The 17,538-nt window shown below is 40.5% G+C and overlaps 1 protein-coding gene across 11 annotated transcripts in view; it reads left to right on the forward strand.

Moving 5' to 3' along the window:
* The window catches only part of ACSL4 (acyl-CoA synthetase long chain family member 4), a 36,960-nt gene extending 24,615 nt beyond the window's left edge, over nt 1-12,345 (forward strand). For all 11 annotated transcript variants that reach the window (XM_039717368.1, XM_039717373.1, XM_039717363.1 and 8 more), the window contains 12 exons: nt 131-240; nt 325-463; nt 1,841-1,991; nt 3,062-3,185; nt 3,945-4,016; nt 5,216-5,355; nt 5,795-5,967; nt 6,238-6,312; nt 6,540-6,731; nt 7,232-7,346; nt 8,017-8,174; nt 9,907-12,345. In XM_039717368.1, the coding sequence (XP_039573302.1) occupies nt 131-240; nt 325-463; nt 1,841-1,991; nt 3,062-3,185; nt 3,945-4,016; nt 5,216-5,355; nt 5,795-5,967; nt 6,238-6,312; nt 6,540-6,731; nt 7,232-7,346; nt 8,017-8,174; nt 9,907-10,064 (1,607 nt within the window). In that variant the 3' untranslated portion in view covers nt 10,065-12,345. The remainder of the gene's footprint in view (nt 1-130; nt 241-324; nt 464-1,840; nt 1,992-3,061; nt 3,186-3,944; nt 4,017-5,215; nt 5,356-5,794; nt 5,968-6,237; nt 6,313-6,539; nt 6,732-7,231; nt 7,347-8,016; nt 8,175-9,906) is intronic.
* The last annotated feature ends 5,193 nt before the right edge of the window (nt 12,346-17,538 follow it).

Genomic DNA, 17,538 nt, shown 5'->3' on the forward strand with positions numbered 1-17,538 from the left:
AATCAAAAACTGTTTCATTTTCAAATTAGAAAATTCCCAATTGAGTGCTTTCCAGTAAGCTAAGCTAAGAGCTTTTGCTTTTAGTTTTACTTTTACCCTTCTTTCATGTTCTCTCCCATCCCTGTGACAGTTGTCACTCTCTATGCCACCCTGGGGGAAGAGGCAGTGACCTATGGTCTCAACGAGTGTGGAGCATCGTACCTGGTCACGAGTGTGGAACTCCTTGAGAGCAAACTTAAGGTAATTTGGTATCATCTTCCCCTGCTGTAAGCAACCCTACAGTTCAGTCAGTACACTACTAAAAAATTCATTTCTTTTCTGTAGACTGCACTGCTGCAAGTCTCCTGTCTGAAACATATCATTTATGTGGACAAGAAGACAGTGAACAAATCAGAATACCCTGAAAATGTGGAGATTCACAGCATGCAGGCAGTGGAAGAGCTGGGAGCCAAACCAGAAAACTGTAAGTGAATCACTTCACAGAGGACTGACTAAACAAGCAGTGTTAGCACCTGGGTTAAGAGGGATGTGTAGCAGAAAACCCCCCACCCAGCAAAGGGTGGCCTTTGTCACCAGCAAAGGCAGTGGCAGGTTGCCAGTTCATCCTCCAGCTCCCTTTAAATAAACAAAAAAATTGTTCTATATCTTTTGTTCATGTGACATGTATGTCAGGATAAAACTTTCTGTTTAACTTGTAAACCATAACCAGAATAATTTAATACTTCATCTTTGTTTTAGGAAATGAAATAGAAACTGATTTAGTATTTCATTTTCTGCTACTCTTACCTTTTATTTATCTTACTGTCACTATTTTTTCTAAGAAAAGAGGAGAAAGCACTTAAAGTTTTTTTGTTTTTTTGCTTGAAAATGTCCATTATCTTAACCAAGTTGTAGCTAAAAAGCACTTAAGGCTAGAGGAATAACAGTTACATTCCTTGTTCCATTGGGCAGCCAGGAGTGACTGTAAACATCTGCTTTAAGGAAGGAAAACCCAACCCTGATGATCTGTTCTCCTTACATCAGCAGTCTGTAATTAACCACGTCCCTCTCTGGAATAAAGCAGCAGATAAACTGGCAAAGGAGCTTTGGGAAACACACATCCATCACAGCTGCTTATCTCTGATAAGCCTGAGGTGCTGATACAGAGCTGCAGTGACCCTAAGGGGTGTTTTTTCTTGGGCTTAGTCTCAGAAAAGCCTGCTTCCTTGCAGACACTGTGAAAGCCATGAAGGCTGATGATGGCCATCCTAAGAATAAAGAGGACTAAAACAAAAACCAGAAGTCCAGTGTTCTAAGCTTACTGCTTTTCTACTACACCTGCAGCTTATCTGATGAAGGTTTATTTAAAATTTTTTTAAAAATGTCAGGAGGGGGAGTTAAAAGGAATCTTGCCTCTACAACCTTGGCTTTGAAAGACTGATGGACAGAAAAGCTGACTTGCAGCTTTTTGGGGTGTTGGGTGTTTGTTCTGTTTTTTTGCTCAACTTGCTGGTTATCATCCATACTGTGTCCCTTTGCTGCGTTTGACAGTTTTATTGGTCCTCAAAAGGCTCCTTCTGTGAAACTCTCAGTCAGCTATAAACCACAATGACAAAAGTGTCACCCAGATTGTGTAGATGCTCATATACTCATAATTTCTCTCAAAATTGGCCTTCTCTCTCTTCCTCTTGAAACCAAATGACTGCTCTCTCCAGCACTGGCCATACAACAGCTTGCTGTGCTGACCTTCCATGAAGCACCTGTTTCACACTGACTACAGACATTTTCATATTGATTAATTACAGAAAAAATTTAGAAAGTAGATAAGGATAAATAACAGTTTTTCTCCTGAATTTTGTAGCAAGCATTCTGCCAAGCAGACCTGTTCCTACAGACTTGGCTTTAGTAATGTACACCAGTGGCTCTACTGGGAGACCCAAAGGAGTGATGATGATGCACAAAAACCTAATAGCTGGAATGACAGGACAGTGTGAGAGAATACCTGGACTGGGGTAAGAAATACTTTGTTGTCTTGTGCACAGAGAGCTAAAACAACCTCCAGAAGTGTCACATTTATAGAGTCTGCTGCTGGCATTGTGTTATCATGCTTCTTTGTGTTATTGTGAGGCCACTACTTTTTAATTTATAAGGAATATGTCTTATGTGTGTTAACTTCCTTTATTTGAATATGCCCTATTCTAGCTGTTTTCTCACATGCTGCTAGTTTGCACTTTTGAGTATCAGAGGATAGCACTAGATAACAGATTCCTCCTCTAGTGCAACTTGGGAAATGTTTTTAGACATTTTCAGGCACCTGGAATCAGTTTAGGAAGCATGTCAGAGCCTGGCACTTTGACCTGGAGACAGCACCTGGGTGCACATGCTGCAGAATCTGCTAAAGTACAGTTCAGTGAAGGAGCAGAAAAGTAATAAATTATGCACTGACTACAGTAAAACCAAGTGCAGATTCCTTCACATAAGTGTTTTGAGGAAGTTTTTGTGGAAGTGTGTGTATTTGTCTCTGCATTCACAAAAGGTTCAATAGCTGAAATAAGCCCTGATGCCAGACTGCTGATGTGAGAGGATACAAACCCAGTTCTGGGTGGGTGCTGAAAGCTGCTGTGCAGTGACAGCTTTAAGGTTCTTGCTGAGAAATCTCTGAGCAATTACTTTCTGAAACCAGCCTCGGTACTTCAGTAATCAGCTCTCTTTCCAGTAATGTATCCTAGAAGATGATGATGGACAGGGCTTTGTAAATCATTGGTCATTATTGTAAAGTGTAATTATTTCATCCTTAATTTCATAACTGAAATGAAACCTCCCACAAGGAGAGGAAATAGCAGTGAAGGACTAAGTAATCAGAGTTTCCTAGAAAGCAAGGCAAATCCTGTAATTTGTAAGGGCAGATTTCCCCACTTTGTTTATACACTGTGGCTGAAATCACACCCATCTTGTGTGCAGGAGAATAAGCTCACCTGGGATCCAGGTCAATCAAAAAGTAATAACTAAGCACCCAATAAAATGGTTAAGTGGTATTTTCAGTCCACTTCTGACTCGTGGTTAATTATTTTTTCTTTCCCAGACCCAAGGACACTTACATTGGTTATTTGCCTCTGGCCCATGTGTTAGAACTGACAGCAGAAGTCTCCTGCATCACTTATGGCTGCAGGATTGGTTACTCCTCTCCTCTCACTCTCTCAGATCAGGTGAGGGCTAGCAGAGCAAGGTGGGGAGCAAACTTCACCTTTTGCAGCCTGTTCTCTCCTTGCTCAGCTTCCTCCTTCAGTAAAGAAATGCTGATGTATATGGTACACTTCAGAAATGTAATTTTTTTCAGAAAATGATGTAAATTAACATTCCTGGTGAACAACAGTGGTGGGTTGTGCCATATAGATTTTATGAAAACCTTTGCTTTCATGATACTTAGGAAATCTAAAAGCAATCCTAATAAATGTCTGTAGTGTTATCCATTGGATAACAGGGTAAGAACAGCTCTTAATGGATCAGCTGAACTGTTTAAGTGATCTTAATTTTTGGTCTCACTTTATCAGTTCTTTATCCAGTTATTGCAGATCTTCTGTTTAGTCCTTTGCATTTTCCCTTTAGCAATTCAGATAAATAGGAGTAAATTAAGCCAGAATAGATACCTCTGTATGTTTTGCTTGTAGAGAGATTTGCATCAAGCAAAACAAGCTCCCAGAGGAAGATGGAGGAGAAAGCAAGTGCTAGAGGGAGGAAGTAAGAGAAAGATAAACAGAGTGAACCTGTAAAAGATTGAGTATTTTGGTTGAAATAGATGTTAATCATTACCTTTTCCTTAGCAATGGGGGCAAAATGACACAGGAACAGGGGAAGATATTTGAACAAATTACATGCTAATATATCTCCTCCTTTAGTTAGCCCTTTAGTTTTCAGGCCCTCTTTCATTTTCAGCTTCATAAAGTGAATTTTTTTCTTTATTACAGTCAAGTAAAATTAAGAAGGGAAGCAAAGGAGACTGTACTGTACTTAAGCCTACACTGATGGCAGCTGTGCCTGTAAGTATGCAGAAGCAGATAAAAAAAACCTTTTTTATGCTAGAAAAATGTATTTACTAACATGTTTTGATCTCTCAGAGGAAAGAGTGATCAGGAGACTGGGATTCCTCTTGCTTCTGCAGGTTACACTGCTCTGGGCTCCTGCACTGCACAAGGCTGTGGTGCTATCCAGAAACTCCACAAATGTTTGTGTCTTTCTGGCCCTCCCCACATGTGCAGCCATCACAGCTGCTGCTTTTAGGATCCTCTCCCATCTGTGGCTCATAAAACTGGTAGCACTGGGTGGTGCCACATGGTGGTGGGGAGTGAGTAGGAGGATGTAATCTAATTTAGAAATACTGAGTTTTTGGTTGGATTTGGTTGTTCTGCAACATCTTAGAATAGCCAAGAGTTTTAAAATCAAATAAGTCACTTGCATTCTTTTGTTTTATAAAATCATAAGCACATAAAGAGGCTTGGTCATCTTCTTAGTTATTAAGAGAGTGACAATAAGTATGTCTGAGAACTCCAACCTTCTGGAAAATATCAATTTAAATTTATTACATGGAGAGAAAGCACATAAATACTTCAAAACATTGTGCTCCAAAACAAACTTGAAGGAGCCAATCTTTAAATTTCTATTAAATACTTCACCAGCCTGAACAATGTTTTAGGTTCTGTGTATTTGGGTGACCATAAGCTTATTGTTTTAATGGAAATTAATCTCTGGTCTGTGACAGAATTGTGGTGGATTTCTGACAGATAATTAGAATTACTGCAACCATGTTGCTCTGAAAGTTGAAGAGCTCTCTTGGAAAAGGAAATGGTGCAATGAATTCTTAGTTCACTCCCTTGCACTTAACAATTGCTGTACATAAAGTACAGCATCAGCACTCCCAAGCAGGACACACCATGAGGGGAATATAGCAACCTTTAGCAAAGAGATTGAGTTAAACTTGAATTTTAAATTTTCTGAATCAGTGTAAGTACAGGTTCAGGTGTAAATAGCTCCAAGCTGCAATGGTCTGTAAATTGGCTCAGTGATCACATGTTAAAAGAATTGCACTTAAGCACTGCCTAGATGATGCAAAGATTTTCACTCTTGTTTATCCATTTTAAAGGAAGGATAACTGCAGGGGGTTTACTTATGACATGGGATTTAATTTACACATGCTGGTCTGTCCCATGTGGTAATTTTCCTTTTTTTTAATACTTTGTAGGAAATAATGGACAGAATTTACAAAAATGTCATGAGTAAAGTTCAAGAGATGAACTACATTCAGAGAACTCTGTTCAAGATAGGCTATGACTACAAATTGGAGCAGATCAAGAGGGGATATGATGCACCCCTGTGTAACATGTAAGTAGCATTCAGGGGCCAAGGGTGTGTTTTGCCTTGGGATCTGTTAGGACAGTCTGAAAGAATGATGCTCTGAGCTATCAGACACTCCTCATCTGCCATGCAAATAACATCTGATGAGTAACTGACGTAGTCCAAGTTCTTACTGGAAACAGCTAAGATATTTCATGGTAATGACTAATCTTCCCAACAGCTGCCTGCTTCATTTTCATTGCATTGCTTTTTTTTAAGTGATAAAACTGGAATGTTTGTTAAGCTGCAGGAACTCTGCCTCCTCGAGTGTTACACAAGAGGCAATGGGTTTGGATAAGCCCTGCTGTCTATTAAAATCTGGGAAAAAGTTAATTTTTTGTTCCAGATAGGTAGGAAGGAAGTTTGTGTCTTCTTACAAGAGTGGGCTAAGTGAGTAATTTTTAATGTTTTTTTGCCTTCTTTCAAGACTATTATTTAAAAAAGTAAGGGCCCTGCTGGGAGGGAATGTCCGAATGATGCTTTCTGGAGGAGCACCACTCTCCCCTCAAACACAAAGATTCATGAACATCTGTTTCTGCTGTCCTGTTGGGCAAGGCTATGGACTGACAGAAACGTGTGGAGCTGGAACCATTACAGAAGGTAGTTAAACACCTGTGCAAATACATAACTTCAGACACAGATATATATGGGTGTTTGGTGATTCTTAATTTTTTTTTAAACAAGTCAAAATACAGCTACAATTTTAACAATTTATCATCTTAATTCTAATAACAAGTTACAATTTTTAACAATTAAGTATTTACAATACTACAGCTGTAGTTCTGCAATAAAGTAAATTGAGATAAGATACACCCTATTCATATTTCAAATAACAAAAATCTTGGGTTTCTTTCTTGTTTTCTCCCTAAGTTGCTGATTACAGCACTGGCAGAGTTGGAGCTCCTCTTATTTGTTGTGAAATAAAACTGAGAGACTGGCAAGAAGGTGAGAGTAATAATTGTTCTGACTTCAGAATAATGAATTTAGCCTCTGCCTAGCTGGTATCTTTGCCTATCTGCTTAGCTAAATGTAGCATATGGAGAAATGGTTCTTTATCTTTGATAACAGCCATCAGTTAGTGTGCTTTAACTTCAAACTGAAGTTTCAAAGTAGTTTCTTGGCAGAAGGATATATAAGTTAAAAATAATTGCTTGGGACTGTGTTGTTTTTAGGAGGCTACACTAATAAAGACAAGCCTAATCCTAGAGGAGAAATTGTAATTGGTGGACCCAACGTCTCCATGGGATATTTTAAAAATGAAGAGAAGACAACAGAAGAGTTTTCTGTTGATGAGAATGGCCAGAGATGGTTCTGTACAGGGGATATTGGGGAATTTCATCCAGATGGGTGTCTGCAGATCATAGGTAGGTCTCAGTTTTTGATACCTTAACATATTATAAAGTATTGACTAACTATAATTGTAAACATGTTATTAATACTGTTGGCTTTGCCTGGGCTAATCTACTTAAGGTTTCCTATTTACAGAATTGGTGTAAAACACATTTCCAAAGGTCCTCATAGCTGGAGTAAAATTTTGGAAGCGATGCCATTTCCTGTGACATTATCATCATCTAAATTTAGCACATGGACTTTAAAGAATGAATACAAGAATAACTTTTGGATTAATTACAAAGCTTTAAAATCAGAGTCCTTTCCTACAATCTGTGTGACAAGAAGTGTAGTGCTATAACACTTTTTACAGAAATCTGTATAAATTTGGCAGCTATTAGCTGCTTTAAAACTTGCCAGATTAAGATCTGGCATAGCACAAAATACTTAGGTGGCATGCATGGAAATGAGTCTGTGGAAATGCTCAAGTTTAAATGAAACAAGGTTTTCTTTTTTCCCCTTCCCTGACTCCTAGATCGTAAGAAGGACTTGGTAAAGCTACAAGCAGGAGAATATGTATCTCTGGGCAAAGTAGAGGCAGCCCTGAAGAACTGCCCATTGATTGACAATATCTGTGCTTATGCCAAAAGGTAAGAGCAGTATTAATTTACAAACTCTGCTTAGAGTAAACATGAAGTACAGGCTCTGATCCACTTCTCTAATCCAACTATAGTTCTCCATGGCTTCCTTCTAATAACCCTCTCCATCAGAGTACAAGTTACAAACATGTCTGAGGAAGCAGAGCTTTCCAGATTCCCTAAAAGCTGAAGAAATTACCTGGTTTTCTGTTGGCATTTCTCCTATCCAGATATGCCTCTGTTCCATCCCATCCCTTCCCTAAGAAAGTACATATCATTATATATGGTTATATTTAACATGTGTTCTGGCTGTCAGAACCCAGTGAAAAGTTAATCTGGACACTTTGCACCTGATCCAAAGCTTTCCAGTGAGTTTTGGAAGTAGTCCCAATGTATTCCTCTCTCTCCCTACGTGAGGGGGAACTGCAGAGAAGTGGTTAAACCCCAGGTCTGGCTGAGATGTGCATGAGTGAAATGACAGCAAGCATTCTGATCAAACCTGATGTTCCAAACCAGCTTAGAATATCTTCTTGATCAGCCTTCAGATGTGAAGACTTAATGCACAAGAAGGGTTCTGCATGGTGGAGTAACCTGGGCATTTGTGGGTCCAGCAGCAGGTAATTTACACCCTGAAAGTCTTGACTGACCCTTTTTTCCTTCCTTCCCTTGCCACTCTGTGTAGTGACCAGTCCTACGTGATCAGTTTTGTGGTCCCTAACCAGAAGAAGCTGACAGCACTGGCTGAGCAGAAAGGCATCAGTGGAAGCTGGGTGGACATTTGTAACAATCCTACAATGGAAGCAGAAATACTGCGAGAGATTAAAGAAGTGGCAAACAAGAGTAAGTACCACAGCACATCCTGCTGGCCATGGGGGCTCCTCCAGCAAAAACTGCCATTATCCTCACTAACTGCTCCTCCTCCTTCCAGTTTGTCTGTATGTGCCAAAACGTAATGGTTTATTGAGGCAAAGAGCACACAGAATTGTTGCATATTATCCCAGGAATTTACATAGTAATGGTTGTATTGATTACTATACTACTTGTATTTTTTACAAATTATCTGAAGGTTTTTTCCAACTAAATTCTGGAGACAAGTTTCTTGTCTAATATGGTTAAAATAAGGCCCAAAAGAGCCATTAATTGGAAGAAAAGTTGAAAGGCATTTGCTGGCAAGGAACCTCGTTAAGCAAGAGATTTCAAAGCATTTTTTCCCCGTACAACTTTGTTCCCTACAGCTTTGAATAGCCATGATCCTTGTGGTTGTAGAGGCTTAAAAGCCTGCTGCTCCTTGCTGTGGCACTGAAGGATTAAAAGTGTCATCAGTCCTTTATGTGACAAAAAATTAACAAACTCAGTGGGGAAGAAAGTCTCTAAAGCACTTGGCATGTCATACAAGGAAGCAGTAAAAGCTGCACTTAAGCAAGAAGGAAAGGCACTATTAAGTCTTACCTTGAAAAAAATAAATTAATCCATATGTTTAAGGCTTAGGTTTAAACACTTTAATCCATGGGGGTTTTTAGCATGAATTGGGCAAATTACTATCCATACAGCTTTGTGTACTTATACCCTTTGATTAGACATTCTTTCTGCCTTCTAGATATAATCTATTGAGATACAACTAATTTATGTGAAACTTTTTTCAAAACTATTTCCAAGAGGTAGTTCTACGTCCATAGCAGAGCACGATGCTCCTTCCTCATGAGCAGGCACACATCTGAGTGAGAGGCAGCAGCACATCCTGATAGCAGCTGAAGTTAGAAAGGCAGAGGAGCTGCTGGCTCCCACTTCTGCCGCCCCCCAGAGGCTGTGCTGGAATTCAGCTACAAGTCCATGGCTGTGGATCCCATTCCCAGCCTCCCTGCAGGAGCTGGTGCAAACTCCATGTGGTACTGGGCACATGCAGCAGCTGCCTGTGCTGCTCCTGCCCTCCTTCCCCTTCCCTTTCTCCTCCCTTGCTCCCCCCTCTTGGGCTATTGCTGTGCAAGAGAGAGAAGCAGCCTTGGTTGCAGTGAGGCTGTGCATGTGCCAAGCCACTGCTCTCAGCTGAAGGGAAAGTAAGTGGCTAATGTAACAAAAATACAAAGAAGTCCCTTCATTTTGAACTCTAAACAGACTTTTAGGAGTGAAAAATATAGGAAAGAAACATTCAGCTAGGGAAAGTTTACAAATACTTCATTATAATTTAAATATGAAGCATGTGCAGCTATAAGTTCACTAGTTATTCCATTCCTGTAATGAAGATACAACTGTAGATTTCAGTGTATGCTTTTGTGGCAGTAGTTTCAGAGCTTCAGGCTACTCAGCATTTGTTTCAAGCTTTAGATTTTGCATTGTCACATCCAATACAGGTTGTAAACACAGTGTGTAAAAGAGTATTTGCACACTAACTAGCACGCAGTGATGGAACAGGATGAAATTTGCCTGTGGCCCTTGTGTAAGGTTATTTCATTAAGTAGGACACCATATTATACAAGCTACAGGGTGCTGACCAGATTTTTAGGGAACATGAATTAGTATTTCATTTGGCTTTGTAATCACAGTCATGCTTTTCTCTTTGTTCTTGTCCCCTCAGTGAAATTAGAAAGATTTGAAATCCCCATCAAGGTCAGGTTAAGCCCTGAGCCGTGGACCCCCGAGACTGGGCTGGTAACAGATGCCTTCAAGCTGAAAAGGAAAGAACTGAAAAACCATTACCTCAACGACATTGAAAGAATGTATGGAGGCAAATGAACAGCTCTGCTGACCTGGCAGCTGTGCAGGTGGCTCCTCCTCATGCCTCAGTTCTGGATGTCTGTGTGTACTGTAGATATCACACATTCAAAAAATACACCAAATGGACAGCTGTTTCTATAATCTCTATCAAGTAAAACAGAGAATATCTTAGACTCCAAATTCTTAATTGTTAGCAGATTAGACACTGATGGTCTTCATAGAGTTTTGTGTGATCATCTCCAGTTTTGAGACAGACATCATTGTGTGAAGCAGTGTGACCAGGTAATTTCATTGGTTCTCTAGCATATTCAGACTGCTTACAACTTCTCTCTAACTCATGCTGAAGTCTGGCCTATATTTTAAAGAGGAAAAAATAATGCAATTGTGATGATTCTTCTGTCATCATAAGACACTTGTAATAAGATATTTCCCTCTAGCAGGGAGGGAAAAAGAGTATCCAATGTCTACCCTTCTCCATTTAAAAACAAAAGCTGTACAACAGCAGTAGTCAAGAACTTGCTAGAGATCACTAATAATGCACTGCTTGAAAATGGATGGATTCTTCTGCACATCAATATCTTGAATATTTACAGTGCCTACAAAAGAATAGACAGTACACTTACTGAAATAAAGGTGAACTGAAAAGCTTTCTAAAAACAAGTTATAAAAAATTTCAGTCAAGAGCATTGAATTAACTATTTCAACTTCCAACTCACCAAACAGGTTTTTAATTGCCACTGCATTTTAATTCAAGCAGAGCTTTCCACTGGACACAGGGTATAAAAGAAAACAAAGACTTGCCCTGCTCTGGGGGTGCTGATGAGAAATCAGTGCCTGAATGCAGAACTTGCATCTGGACTGGCAAAGAGCTGTGAAACTGATGGGCAGTGGTCTCTGAACAGACTTGAGACTCAGAGGAGTTCTGGTGGGTTTTTTTGAGAGGTGGTTGATGTTTTTAAGGCAATGATTCTCTAGACCTTCACGTACACGTGAGTACTGGTACAGGTTACCTGGGTGTAGCTTAGAGGATCAGGTTTTAAATGTCTGCATTCCTTTCTGGAAGGTATTTCCGTTCACCTTTTAGCTGTGGTAAGCTTGATAAGGCAACCAGAAACCAACAGTTTCCCTGTCTAGTCTTGTTTTACTTACAGAAAAGTAGTCTGTGGCCAGGGAATCTTTTTCCTGGAAACTTGTAAAAAGGGACAAATCACTCTACAGAAATTCATGATAAAAATGTTCTCTTATTAACTGGAAGTCATAGATGTGAAGAAGGAGGAAGATATAATTTAATAATAGTTCATCATTTTGTGTGCCGAATCCTGTACTGTGTCTTCTTTTGAATTGTAAATGAGCTCCTGCATCCCTGTCAGCTCTTCACACTTGAACCATAAGTGCTGTAAAAAGTGGAGGCTCTTGATACTGTTCTACTTTGCACTTTCTTAATAGTTTTATATATGTTGCTTACATTTTGTACAGCTGTGGCCCTCATCTGCTCTATATTGCAAATTCATTTGAAAGTATTTATAGATTTCTATTCATAACATTTGTGTTGTGTATATGATGGTTAAAAAAAATATTTGGTATTGTCACTGTACAGAAAGTAAAAGATTTTGTACATTGCTTCTCTTGAGCACACGGGCTTGCAATTTCAAGACAAGTTTTTCTTTTTCTGCATGGATGTGTATTTTTATTTTCCAGTTAAAATAGACTTTGGCAAAAATAAACAACGGCTCTACACTCCTCAAGTAAAGCATCCCATCTCCTGGGGACCAACTTCAAACTTCACCATGCATAATTTTCTCTGGCTAGTGCAGAACACTGCCTGCTGACCTTCCAGGAACCTCGAGGGGAAAGAGAGAAAGAAAATCTGGTATATAAAGGTCATGGTATCCAGTTGTGCATGGAACTACAAGAGTCACTAAAAGGAACAAGGAAATAGCTTTTCTAAAAAAATCTTCTTTTTAAGATACACACAGTATATCAGCAGCAACTTTTAAAATTACTTGGTTCTGGAGCCTTGGTACCAATTTTTCCATGTTTTAAAAGTGGTCTCTATTCAGTAGCCTTTAGTCAGCCTATTAGCATCACAAAAGTGAAATACATGTAAGAAAGATACTTCCACTTGAGTCTGTCAGCAGGTTCTAAGACTATTTTTTTTAAGCCATGAATGTATTTATATGAAATGTATTTTATCTTCTGTGTCTTGGTTGACTGAGGATTGCTATTTTCAAAATATATGTACACACATAACACAATGTTAACATTTCAGAAGTGGAATACAACTTAAATGGTTCAACAAGTTTGTGTTTTGGGAAGATCTTTATATTGTTCCTGTTCTGTGCCTCACATTCTGTCTAAAACTGAGTCTATCTTACAAAGCAGCAGCAGTGAGTCCATACTTCAGGTAATAAAAACCAAGCCTCCAGGAGGCCTGGATTTTCTTGTATGGAATGAACTAGACATGGATGTACTGCAAAAGAAATTTGCTACATCATCAGCTTTTCAAGCACCTTTGGGGAAGGATTACATCAGGCTGCCTTCAAATGTGGGGATTGTTTGCAAGTACCTTGCAGTTGGGCAAGAACTTTATCCTTCATTTTAATGAATTCTAAATCCTTTTTGTGAGAGAGCTTGTAGAGAAGAAACAGAATAAGCAAGCATGTTTCATTTTTGCCATTAAAAAGAAGGAACTAGGATGCAGATGAAGAGATAGTAAATCACTTAAACATCATTATGTGATAATTAAAGATGCTGTTTGTCTTGTGCTGGACTGAAAGGACATAGACCATGGGACTGAAATGTGAGGGAGAGGTTCATTTACTGCTGAGGGTTCCTGAATGCTGAAAGTTCTTCAGAAAGCAGGTTAAGAATTTTAAATCATCCCTGTAAGACTGAGGAAACAAGTTCAAAGAGAAACAAAATGCAGTTTGGGCATATCTGGTGTAAGATTGTATTTAGGCCCTCTACCTCCAAAGCCATGGTCTGTCTAGAGAAAGCCAGAGTGTAACTACCACAGCAGGGGCTGGAAGCTTCAGCTGGGAGGGAAGGTTGGGGTTGTTTAGGTGGCCTGAGGAGGAATGGCATATGCCACTAGGTGATTAACCTGCAACTCCATGCACAGTTACCCTGACACAGGCACAAAGAGCTTCCCCAGGGAAGGAGAAAGAACAGGGTCTAAGTTTGCACAAAGTGAAATGGATCATTTGGCATTTTAAAAGAAACACAGGATTTAAACCAATTCCTTACTAAATACTGAACTAATTGCCCAAGATCTCTGCCACTGAAAGTCTGCAGAGCCTCAGAGGGAATGAGAGTTCAGCAAAGCTTTTGAGGAACAGCCTTGGCCCAGACCCACTGGTGGGGCTGGCAGGGACTGGTCCTGCACATGGCACAACAGGAATGCTGCTGTAACAGGCAGATGTCATTAAGTGGCTTGAAAGGGGAAAGAAGAAGGCTAAACAGGGAGAGGAAGGAGTTACTCCCTCAGGAGCAGGTAGGTGGTGGTTAACCAGCCCATGCACCCACAGTGCCCCTGAGAACACTCAGAGCACAACCTGCAGGCACTGCCTGCCAGCTCCCCCAGCACAAACTGCAATCCCAGCACACGGGCAGGTTGTAAAAGGAACAGAACACCAGTTCACAATGTGGGTCATTAATTTTCACTAGCAAAAAAACTCCAAAAACCCCATATCTACCACATCTCAGAACAACAGCTTCAAATAACTTTGTATTTGAATAGTAAATTAGTTTTGTTCTGCAATTACATGCAAAACAAGAAACAAATTCTCTTTATGTATTTGGTTTTGTTGGGCTTTTTGTTTGTTTGTACCTTGGCTTTATTTGGTTTTGGTTATTTTTGTCTGTGGTGGGGTTTCTTTTTAGTCATACTGAGCCTATCCCATGGCTAAGCTCTATTTACATGACAGTAAAGCAATTCCTTTTTGAAGGGTAAAATTTACACACATGAAGATTAAAAATAATAAATCTGGTGGGTTTTTTTGATAGATGGCACAAAGGCAATTACAAAATGCAATCAGCAAAACTTGCAGTCGCTGGCTACATGGAGTTGCAAAAAATGCACAGAGTAAAACTCCGTGTGAACTTACCTGGATTGATAAACTACATTTCCAGTTAACTCAGTGCTGCTGCCAAGTAGATTAGTGATTGCTTTATGACAGGAGTACATCAGCCATGGAGCACCAGGGCTGACTATATTAAATATACCTTTGTACTTAGCCTGTCTTTTCCACATAATTTAATTTGGATGAGGTCTGACAGAAACGGGGTAATATTTGCACTACTGCCTTGCTACTGGGTACTGTAATGGATTGAATCTTGCTACATGTTATGAAGAAAATGAAACCATTCTAGATTGATAGTGTTCTAATGAAGCTGATTATCACAGATAATTTATCCAAAATTGCCTTTGGTTGGAATAATGTAGCCTTGACATTAGACCAGTGCTAATTAGTTTAGACAGACAGAGCTCTGGCCACAGAGTCTGATCCTCACAGACTTCACCTGCACTTTTAAAGCAAAAAACAACTAAAGCACCAAAACAAAAAATGAAACAAAAAATATACCAGAAATCTTTGAGGTTTTCCCCTTGTTCTCCCATTTTGAAACACCAGTAAGCTGGTTAATGAAGAACCAAAAAATTAAACCAAAAATATATCAGAAATCTTTGAGTTTTCCCCTTGTTCTCCCATTTTGAAACACCAGTAAGCTGGTTAATGAAGAACACTACCAGAGATGCCAGAGGTCACTAGGTGTTTGTACACCTGCTTGTTTCTGCATTTACCCTCACATGTCTCCAAGTACAGAAGGTTGCTCATCACCTCTGTGTCATCCCTGTTATTTCTGAGCATCCAGACCCTGAGCAGGAATACCCATCGCTCCATGACCTCCTAGCAATTTAAATGCTAAAAGAGGAAGGTGTCATGTAAGTTTTACTTTTTTAAAACACAGAAAATACACCTCCATTTGAAACAGTTCTGGACTACTTCTAACAGGTGAATTGAAATTACTTCAGTTCACATGTTGTTCCAGCCCTGGGAGTTGTTTCTAGGATTTTTAATTGTTTTAAACAACTAACCCAAACTTTTCCTAGCAGATATAAATCAGTTTATTACTTATTGTGCTCCCCCAGGAGTGAGCATGAGGAATGGATCACTGTTCTCTGTAAGTGCCTGCCCTACTTTGCTTTCTGCCTTTGGAGTTGCAGCAAACACAATCTCCCAATGAGCCCATTTCCACGGCATTTAATCAGGGTCATTAAACCAAGGTCCCTCTGCCCCCACATTCAAAACAAAACACCTTCCTCACCCCCTACACAGCTCATGGAAATTACTTCCCAAAGCCTTTACCTTCATCCCAGAACCTGCCTGCTTCTTATGTAATGGGACAGCTCTCACCTTGGGACTTTCTTTTTTCCTTATTTTTAAAGTCTGGATCTCAGCTCTGAACACTTGCAGAAGCACAAGAACTTCACTGCTGTGAGGAGGGGGAATGCACAGCACCTGACAGTGACTTCAGGAGCTCTGCAAGCAAACACTGCACCTCAACCCAAGTGAATTTCCAACAGCTCAGTCTGGATCAGTTTTAACCTTTGTGCAGCTCATTCTGAGCATTTACTGGCAAGCAGATTCCTTACTTTCAGAGGAGAGATGCCAAGAAAATTGTTCATGCCAACAAAAAACATACCATAAGAAAACAAATTAAAACCTAGCCCTGTGTGATATCCATCAGACCCTGGGGTTTGGCTCTCTTGGGTTTCTAAATTGAAATTCAGCTCTTCTGTGGTAAAAACTATGGTCTGTTGTACTTTCTATTTTACTTCCATGTCCAGCCACCAGTACACTGTGGGTAGGTGTCCTTTCAGTAGGTCACCTGTAGACAGTGAAAATGCAAAAAGTCTGCAATGTATCCAAGCAAAAAACTTCATTTAAGAGACATGAATTGTAGGACTCATAAGGGAAAAACACCACCTACTGTGCCCAAACCCCCCATGTCTTCCTGACTAGACAGCAACCTCTCACTCGTGTCCTAGAGAGTGTAAACTCCCCTGTGCTGCAGCTGTGGGGCACAGAGTAACTATCCTGAAACCAGAGAGTGTCTCTGTTGTATTTTACTGATAGAGAAGCAAGGAATGATTAATTGAAGGTCTTAGGAAAAACAGATGGAAAATATAAAAAAAAAAAAAAAAAAGAAGGCATGTGTTGCCACAGAAACATCCCATTTATGAGTGTTTCTTCTGAAGCAACTTTAAAAGAGAAGCATTATGGAAAATCAACCAACATTTTTTCAGTCTTTAACTCAGTATTGCACACTTGCCTAATGCTGTTTATACAGAAAAGCCCAAGTCAATACTATGGCATTTTGCCTTTTCAGATGGGTACTCATTCTTGTCTGCTGTTAAAATACATATTTTCCTCCAAAAACAATGAGAGGAAGATGGAATGGACCACAATGATCAGTCCCAGCCATCTCCCAGAAAGGAGCAAAGAAACTGCACTGATAAAAACTACTCTAAATGCTGGCAAAATTATGAATCTCTAACATGCAACTGCCACGCTCATCTGTATAAATAATGACAATTGAAATTACAGTTACCAGATAAACAACCTGGGAGCAGGGAGAACTTCAAGGACCTCAGAGCATTCACAGGACTTCAAAAAACCCTTAACTATAGACAGAGACTTTTGCAAGGAGGAGGAAAAAAAAGAAAACCCACCTGTCTGTTGCCTCAGGACCCTCTCCAGCCCAGCCAGAGCAGGAACCACCCAGAACTCACCTGCAAACATTCAGTTCTTCCCAGGCCTGTCTGATTAAGGAAATGAGCCTCTGCACCAATTACCAGCTGAGTGACCCCAGTTCATTCTGCCCCTGGGCACCAGACCAGCACAGCTGTCGCTGCTCAAGCTCCAACTCCTCAGCACTGTTCCCTCCAAACTTCCTCCCTTTTCTCTGCTGTGTGCCCTCAACAGCAAACCTGCTCTGGAGCCTGCCCAGGGCCCTTGCTGTTGATCTGCTCTCATTTTGTCAGCTGGGTGCTGGATGATCTCCTGCAGGAGAGGTTTGATTAGACATTAGGAAGCAATTCATCAGTGTGAGGGTGGTGAGGCCCTGGTACAGGCTGGCCAGGGGAGCTGTGGATGCCCCATCCCAGATGTGCTCAAGGCCACGCTGGATGGGGCTTGGAGCAATCTGGTCTAGTGGAAGGTGTTCCTGCTAATTTCAAGGGGTTGGAAGGAGATGAGCTTTAAGGTCCTTTCCAACCCAAATCATTCCGTGATTCTGTAACTAGAACCAGCTCCTTCCTGCCTTTATTTCGGCAGACCTGCATTTTCCCAAGCATGAAATATCTCCCACCTGCAGCCCCGGGTGCCTGCAGGCGATGTCACTGGCACGCTCCGAGCACAGGCGGTGTCTCCTCGGGGGTCCCGCGGGCCGGGCCCTCACCCTGGAGCGAAGCTGGGGGCCAGGCACGACC

This window comes from Passer montanus, unplaced genomic scaffold, assembly GCF_014805655.1.
Source record: "Passer montanus isolate IOZ18808 unplaced genomic scaffold, ASM1480565v1 scaffold38, whole genome shotgun sequence".
Classification (NCBI taxonomy): domain Eukaryota; kingdom Metazoa; phylum Chordata; class Aves; order Passeriformes; family Passeridae; genus Passer; species Passer montanus.